This window comes from Pipistrellus hanaki, assembly GCF_964339955.1.
Source record: "Pipistrellus hanaki genome assembly, chromosome: 8".
Taxonomy (NCBI): Eukaryota; Metazoa; Chordata; class Mammalia; order Chiroptera; family Vespertilionidae; genus Pipistrellus; species Pipistrellus hanaki.
Window position 1 is genome coordinate 67,646,045 of NC_140510.1, and position 8,801 is coordinate 67,654,845.

The 8,801-nt window shown below is 51.6% G+C and overlaps 1 protein-coding gene across 1 annotated transcript; it reads right to left on the reverse strand.

The window, feature by feature from the left end:
* Nucleotides 1-3,436: 3,436 nt before the first annotated feature.
* Nucleotides 3,437-7,050, reverse strand: CDK5R2 (cyclin dependent kinase 5 regulatory subunit 2). Its single transcript, XM_084893086.1, has one exon. The coding sequence runs from the start codon at nt 6,837-6,839 to the stop codon at nt 5,724-5,726; it is 1,116 nt and encodes a 371-aa protein (XP_084749212.1). The 5' UTR covers nt 6,840-7,050; the 3' UTR covers nt 3,437-5,723.
* Nucleotides 7,051-8,801: the final 1,751 nt, after the last annotated feature.

An 8,801-nucleotide genomic window follows, 5' to 3' on the forward strand; every position in this document is an offset into this window, starting at 1 on the left:
TTAAGTAAACATTGAAAATATATATATTGTGTTGTAAATACGTACTCTTGGCTTGTCATTTGTCTTTCAATCTTGCTTTGGCTGTTATTTTTCTTTCTCTATTTCTCTTACATTCAAAAGCTCAAATGGAGTCAGATGAATCAATCTTCTCCTTTAAGGTCTCTCTATCTCTAAAAATATATTCTCCATCCAACCCAAGATGCAATAATAACAATACAATAAATAACCCATATTTTATCCAAGCATTTTTATTTAATATTTGACTATATAGTCATATATTAATTACTATTTTCTAATTATGAAAACAACATACTCATGCATTTCTATTTTTAAAAATTAAACTCCTCATAGTGCCCATGTCAGAGCAAACTGTGGTCTTGAACCATTGTCTGGCCAATCTTCAGGCATTGAAGTGAGTTACACAGTGGGAACAAATATAAACTCCACAGATAAGGTGGAAGTCCTTTAGACATTAATCCCAGTTCATTCCCAGAAGTCATTTTTTAAGAGTGATGTACTAGCATATCTTTCTCAAGCTTTTATTGTGCACACACACACACACACACACACAGAAATTACAGTTTAGTTTGATTTGTTTGCTTTTGTATAAATAGTATTATACTGTATTTATTGTCATGCAACTATTAATAATACAATATGTTTTGGATATCTTTCACATCAGTACATACAGTCCAATCCACTCTTTTTAACTGAATATTACTAACCATAGTATTCAGTAATTTGGATATCTCAAATTTTATTTAACCCCTAACCTATGGACAGATATTTAGGTTGATTCCAAGCTGTCTCTCTTCAAATAATAATGCAATGTTAAAAATATTTGTTATGTCTCCTTGTGCACATGTATAAGTATTTCTCTAGGCTCAATACTAGAATTGGAATTGCTGAGTGAAAATGTATGTGCATTTGAATTTTAATAGATACTTTGAAATTTCTCCTCTTCTATGGCTTTTATTTAATTTTAAAAATTAATTTGAAATTTATTTTGGGGTAAAAATGAGGAAGAATTAACCTTTTCCTTCATAAAAGTGACTATCCAGTTGTAGCAAAACCATTTACTAACTAATCCATCTTTCCCCAATGGATTTGAAATGGTGCCTTTATCATATATTAAATTCCCACAATTGTTGAAGTTTAGCTTTGGGTTATGCCTTCGGTTCTATGGATTTGTCTATTCCTGTATCACTGCCATATATTTTAGCTACTTAGCTCTATAATACATTTTAATAGCTGGTATGACAAACTCTCCATCATTATACTTCCTTTTTGGGCTTTTCTCCATAGTCTGTGTTTTTCTGGGATAACAAATTATTTTTTTAAGGAGTAAAATGTAGAAAGATTGTAAAAAAAAAAAAAACAAAAAAAACCACACACCTCTTTTCATATTTATATTGTTTACTGGAGGCCAGATACATGAAATTCATGCAAGGGGCTTGGCCCTGGCAGCCCTGGCTTTGTCTGGAAGGTCATTGGCTATTCTATCTAATTAGCATATTAGCTCTTTATTATATAGGATTATTACCCCTCCTTCCTTCTAGGTTGCCACATATAAGAATGTACTCAGAGAGACTAATTGTATGGTTTAATGGGCTTAAAGCTAAACATTAATCTCAAGAGACCCTAACCAAGGGGTGGGCAATATCTCCAAGTAGAAAGAGAATTTGGGAGCAGCTAGTTGCTGAAGAAATAATGGGGGGGAAACCTGGGATGGGGGATCCTGAAAGCCCAAACTGAACTGGGAGCATTTTAAGCCAGAAACTAAGAAGTTAAACCGGTGGTGGGGGCCACTGGAATGAAAAGTCAGCTAGCTAGTCTGCAAGTGCATGAGATAAATTGACTCTGAAAACCTCATCCTTGTATTAATCTGCTCAAAGAAACTTATATCCTAAGACTATGCCCTGGGGTCTATTTTGTACCCAATCTTTTACCACACTGAACTAAAACCATTTTTTTCTATATACCATTTACATATCTAGCTTGTGTAGGTATAGATGATCCTCTTGTAGGGTATCTGGCAAATTGCTGAGAGGCAAAGTAATGGTCTTAATAAAGGTATTTAAATTGTTGAGCTCTGTGCTGTCTTGAAGCCACTCTCAGCAAATGTCATTTATGTACCACTTAAAGTAGGGCACATGATGAAGGTCAAGCCCCACACCTAGCTGCCAAACCAGCCCTTATTGTAAAAATCCTTTGGAAATGCCTATTTGAAAGCCTGAGGCAGAGTCCTCAGGTGGATAGAGGCCACAGGATGTCCCCTTGGATACTGCCAGATGCTCTGGTTGCTGGGCATCCTGCCTGGCAAGCAAAGCAGTTACCATGACAACCCCCCCCCCCCAACTCTGCAATTTTTTGTTTCTCCTTTCCCATTAAGTACTAAGGTATTCCAAGGGCAGGCAAGCACAACTCTCAGGACTGGATGTCCTCTGCACCAGGAAGTGGGGCAGGGAAGGTGGGAGTGGAGATGTGTATGTCACAGTTGAATAAATTTTCATCAGTATAAATGCATATGTACCTATTTCTGGGTTAGAATGTGTGCCCTTTGTTGTATATCAATGCATGTATTATGCAAATGGTCACTGTTTATATGCCCACTTGCTATCTTGCTCCCCTCCCCTCTCTGCTGCCCCTGTACTGGGAGAGTCACCCCCTCCCCCTCAACCAGAAGTGCTGAGTCATGGCTCCCGCTGGGTTTCTGTCTCCTATTCTTTATCTCCATTTTTTCCTCAGTCACTCCTCACCCCTGCTGGGCTCTCTCTCGAGCTCTGGGCCCTCTTCACAACCCCCTTCCTGAGCCTGGACTCATTTTCCCAAGTCATTTGCCACTTCACTTCTTGGCAGTAAAAAGGAGGCACTTCGCTCTGTTTCTAAGCTTATTTGCTTCTCATCTTGCCTTCTCAGAAGACAATTCTGAGCTCTTCACCTTAAAATTGCCTTCTCTCCCAGAAAACAGGACTCTGATCAAGTTGACCCAGAAGGCTAATTCTTCCATATATTCACGCTGATCCTCCTCCAGTCCTTCACCCCTAATCAGATTATGGCAAAGCCTCATGCCTTGGGGCACAGCAAGGAAAGTCAGATTTAATTTGACTCCACACACTGAAACTTTTTCTCATTTCAGGTCTCAAAGTGCCAAACCACAGGTTCCTGGAGGAACACGTGTGTGTGTGTGTGTGTGTGTGTGTGTGTGTGTGTGTGTAGTACAGGGAAGATGCTCTGTTAATAGGTTCACGGGCAATATCTAACGCAGTAACTCCAATCAAGCAGTCTTGCTAACTAGTTCCAAATAAGGAAGATTAGGACTGTTTCCCCCCCATAGAAGATGAGAGAAAGGAGAGGTGGCCCCGCCCATCCTCTCAGTCTGGTTACTATGGCGACAGCCGCGAGGTGACCCAAGTGCTCCTCCCTCCCTCCCTCCTTCCAAACTAAGAGATGACGGCACCGCGCTGACTGCGCCAAATTCCAGCCAATGGGCGGCAGCTCCCGCCTTCCCTTCCGCCAGTTCTCTCCCCCTTCCCCGGGGGAACTCGATTCACAAATCTGGACTGGGGATTTCCGGCTCCAGGCCAGGTCCAAGGGTGCTTGGCAGAGGCTTGGGGAGAGTCGAAGTCTGTCCTCTTAGGAGGGCAAGTGGAAGCCGTCATTCCTGGGTTTGGGGGCAGACTCCTGTAACTCACCGTAGAATAGATCGCACCCCACTTCCAAATTATCCGGAAGACCTAGTTGAGACCCAATCTGCCACTCCTCTTGCCGCTACAGGCCCCAACTCGGCTCTTCCGCCCCCTGCGGCAGGTCAGCACCACGGACAGCGAGCCTTGTTCTTGAGGTCTCCGGGTGACTTAGGGTCAGCGCTTTTACTGGAGACAGGCTTTCTTGGGCCAATGAAACAGTGAATGGAGAGCTTAGCCATGTGGCTAAGAAGGCAAGGGAGACCAAACAGGGATCTCAGGATAAATCGGTTATTTCTCTTTCAACCCCAATCAATGGATCCTGTCTCCCAGGGTGCCTGTGTCCTAACCTCTCTAGGGATAAGGAGCCAGGTCTGAATCTCAAGCAGGAATGGTACTCCCACGTCTGCTCTGGGTAGGCGTGTGACCGAAGCAGCATTGAAGCAGTCCAGTGGGTGAGGGGAAGCGTGTGGGGCTGGGTGTGGCAGTCAGGCCCCACCTAAGAGTGGTGAACACAGACTTAAGTCAGGTCTGCCTGGCCTCCTGACAGGATATATGGTGGGGAGAGATGGAGGAAGAGAAAAGTAGCCACAATAATTAGCTAGTTCTGCCTCAATGGACCACTCTGTAAAAGGGGGACAACTTCTGCTGTCCTCATCACTGAATCCAGAAATGGATCGGCCACTAATGAGGAGCTAGGTCAGACAAAATGGAGGTGGGGATGAGGATGGCAGTAAATGGGACCGAAAAAGTAGCAGTTCTCAGGGACCAGACCTTTCTTACTAGGCCCTTGGGGACCTCCTGCCCTGCTTGTGGCAGCTCCACCCCCGCTCCTGCCCCCTCCCTCCCGGGGCCCAAAGAAAGGCCGGCGCAAAACCATCTGCAGGCGCTACAAGCGCTTTATAGTTATCTTCCGGACAGACGGACAGACAGTGCGGCCCGCGCCATCGGCCCGCATCATTGGCACCTTGGATTCCGCACCAGGCCCAACCCAGTCCCTGGTACCCTCCGGAGAGGAGTCCAGTCCGGCCTCAGATCAGCACCTCAGACAGCTCCCTGCCCAACCCTCCCTCCCCCCACCCTCCAGAAACAACCGAATAAATTAAAAGAGGGGGGAAACAGAAAACACCTAAGGATAAGGAAGAGGGTGCCCCTCCCCCTAAGTAAGAAGAGTTTCTGTCTCTTCCCATCCTTCCGCTGAGGCACCGCTGCCGCCGGGGTGGCCTCCTAGGTTGAGTTTGCTCCCAAAGGTCAGCCTCTTGCAGTCCGGCATCCCTCTCCCCGCAACTCCCGGCATGCAACACGTTGGAAAGGTAGAGAGAGGCGTTGGGGGTGGGGTGAAGAACCATTCTGGTGGTTGTCTGAGCCTCTGGGAATACAGTTTCTCGCCGCACCTCAGTCCATCCAAATTAAGAACTAATGTTCCTTTTGGTCTGGGGAGAGAGGAATGGGGGCTCATTGAGTGGGGGGGGAATGAATGCAGGCTGACACAGGCGGGGGAGGCAGACAGGAAGGAAGGAAGGTGGTGACACATGCCAAGAGTGAGGAAAAAGAGAACAAGATGGGCGATGGGGACACAGGTGCAGAAAGGGAAACGGGGGCAAAGAGAAATAGGTATGGGGTGAGATGGAGACGTACATTCACACCCAAGGAACGTAAAATGGGAAGGCCGATAAGAGGAAAGAGGAAGATATAGGAAGAAAGTGAGGAAACGGACCAAACCCGAAGGAGCTGGGCTTATAGACACACACGGAAGGGAAAGGGGAGACCTGGGCAGAGTTGGAAGGGTGAGGACGCACACAGAAAGGTTGAGGTAGGGGGATCCCCTTCCCGCGTCCACCCCTCAGCCCCACCCTACGCCCAGCAAATCCAGACGCCTCGGCTTCCTGGCCTCCACCTTCCCCGGCCGGGCAGGGGCGGCTCCTCCTCCGGCGGGGTTGGGAGCGGCGGTAACAGAGGCGGCAGCTGGATGGTTCCAGGGCTCCGAGTGTGTGTGTCAGGGGCTGGGGCGGGGGCAGGGGCGGCCGTCGGGTATGCCTAGCGGTCCAGGTTCATAGTCCAGTGCTTGGCTCCGGTCGCGCAGCTGTCCCTGGCGGCCGAGGAGGAGACGGGGGTCGCGGGCGCTCCCCCACTGGGTGGACCCCCGGCGCCGGCGGCGGCGGCCTCGCCCTCATTCTTGAGGTCTTGAAAGACTTGCGTGAAGAAGTGGGGGTCGGCGTTGAGCCGCAGCATCTGCGGGCTGAGCCGCTGGATGAGGCGCAGGCAGCGTTGCCAGAAGCGCTCCTTGTCGGGCTCCACGAGGAAGGGCTTGAGCGGGTAGGAGATCTCGTTGCCCATGTAGGAGTAGGCGAGGTAGAGGCAAGTGAGGAAGGCGGCCTGCAGCTCGGCGGCCGACGCCAGCTCATCCCCGCGCAGCGACTCTCGGCACAGCAGGTACACGAACACCAGGTTGGCAGGCGTAATGAAGGCCTGGTCTTGCCAGCCCTGCAGTAGCAGCGAGCGGTCCACCCCGCGGAACCAGCCCACCAGCTCGCCGGGGCTCAGCTCCTTGAGGCGGTAGCAGCGTCGGCACACGAAGTCGCCCAGGCAGCGCAGCAGCTCGCCCGTGGACGCCTGCACGATGACCCGCCGCGGCGAGCCGCCGGGCACCGGTGGCGCCGCCTGAGGGGCCGGGGGCGGCGGCGGCGGCTTCCCCCCGCCCGAGCCTGGCGGCGGCGCGGCCCCGCTGCCCCCCGACGGCGGCTCGCAGGTGGCGGCGGCGGCCGCGGGCACTGTGGGCACCGGCACGGCCAGGGGCTTGGTGGCGCCGCCGCCGTCTGGGGGATCCCGACCCTTGCGGAGTAGGTTCTCGCGGTTGCGTTGCTGGACCAAGGGGTCCGCGCCAGCGGACGATGGCTTGGGCGTCACCTTCTTGCTGCCTTTCTTCTTCTTGGCAGACGCGGCCACCAGGCGCTTCCAGGTGAGCGCCGAGATGAGCACGGATGGCCGTTTGAGCCGGCTCTCGCCTTTGCCGCCTTTGCCTGCTGGCGGCGCTCCGTAGCCCCCCAGCGCTTCGTCCCCCGCAGGCGGTGCCTTCTTCTTCTCCTCGGGCAGCCCGCCGGGCCTCCGGCCCTTGGCCGAGGAGGCTGGGGAAAGAGACAGCACCGTGCCCATCCTGCAGAGAGGGGCCGGCGCCCGGGCCCCAGCGGGAACCACGGGCGGCGCCGCTGCTGCCGCCGCCGCCGCCGCTACTGCAGCCCCCGGGGACCCGGCGGGGGGAGGGGGGGGCCGAGCCCCGACCGGGGCGCGGGAACGGGAGGGGAAAGCTGGCTGCTTTGCTGCACGGCGACTGCTGCTCCGAGTCTGAGCTGCGCCAGCTGCAGCGTCAGCCCCACCCCTGGGGCCTCTTCTTTCGCTGCGCCGCGCCCCGCTTCACGCAGCCAATCCTCGCCCGAGCTGCCCTCCTAATCGGCAGCTCTTCTGACCAATAGAACCTCACATGCCCATCACATGTTCCGCCCACTTCCACCCTCTGTTGCAGATCCTTTCCCTACACCAGAAAGGGGTATGGAGGAGGATGTGGCGGTCGTTCTAGGACCCCGTAGGGTCTGAGCTGGGGAGGAGTGGCTGCTCCCACCTCCCTATACAGGCCTTAGAGACCTGGGTCAGCTTGTTTGGATGCACTGAATAGAGGCAGAAGAGAAGCCATGGACACAGCCTCCCCTTTTGATTATGTGTTGGTGGCAGCACAGGTAGCAGTGCTGCCATCTGGGGTCTTACTGCCCTGGCCCCTTCAATTGGGCTGTCTGAGCTGTTTCCTCTTAGATCTTCTCCCCTATCTTACCTCCTCACGAGGCCACCACAGAGAGCTGTAGTAGGCACATTTTTGCTCTGCCTGTGATGGGGTGCTGGCAGGGCCTGGGTTTTCCTGAAGGTCACAGTTCTCCTTGCGGGCCCTTGCTATAGGGACCACAAGACCCCCATATATGTCCCTGAGGCCGAGTTCTCTGGTCTGATTCTCTGTAACTGAGTTCTGTGGGGACCTTTCCTGGGGTTCTGGTCCCTGGATGGCTCTTCTTATGCTCTTCATCTTCACCAACACACCCCGACCCCACACTTGGGTGGATGATGGTCCATGGGGCAATGCTGGAGATGGAATAGGTTGGTCTCCACAGGCTCAGGCAGCAGACAGGGCCTTCTGAGTGGAGGGAGGCCCAAACGGGTTGGCACAACCTCCAGCCCAGTCCCAGGTTCAGGTTGAGGTGGGATTTCATTGTTAAATGATTGCTGCCATTCTATCCCCACTCCCAACTGCAAGCTATTACCGTTGTTTCCCCGAAAATAAGACATCCTCCAAAAATAAGACCTAGCGCATGGAAAGATAAGACATCCCCTGAAAATAAGACCTAGCGCAACTTTGGGAGAAAAAATTAATATAAGACACTGTCTTATTTTTGGGGAAACAGGGTAGGCTGAGTCACGCACATTTCCCTCCCTCCCTCCTTTCCTCCCTTATCCTTCCTTTCTCCCTCCTTCCCTCCTTCCCTCCCTCCCTCCTTCCCTCCCTTCTCCTTCCTCCCTCCCTCCCTCCCTCCCTCCCTCCCTCCCTCCCTCCCTCCTTCCCTTCCTTCTTTTTCTCTCCTCAGTGCCCACAAAGTCTTTGTATTTCTGACTCTCCAGGGCTTACTGCAGGTTCGGAGCCCAGCTGGTTCTAGGCTGTATGTGCCTTGTAGGATAGTGTCCACCCTTCTCCAGGCCTGCTTACTGGTTCCCCAACACAGGAGTCTTCTTTTTCTTTTTAAAAAACTTATCTTTATTGTTGAAAATATTACAGATGTCTCCCTGAGCCCCCCATTGTTCTCCTCCACCCCTCAACCCCCACCCCCTCCAAGCCTTCACCACACTATTGGCTGTGTCCATGGATTATGCATACTGGTATATACACATAAGTTCTCTGGTTAATCTCTTCCTGCTCCCCATCCCCCAAGTCTTCAGCTTCTTTTGTTTGTTTGTTTTTATTTTTTGTTAATCCTCACCCCAGGATATTTTTCCATTGATTTTTTTAGGGAGAGTGGAAGAGAGGGAAAGACAGAGAGAAACATCGATATGAAAGAAACACATTGATTGGTTGCCTCC

Bases quoted from the DNA above. Each gene is read 5' to 3' on its own strand.
- CDK5R2 (XM_084893086.1), bottom strand. From the start codon at position 6,839: ATGGGCACGGTGCTGTCTCTTTCCCCAGCCTCCTCGGCCAAGGGCCGG.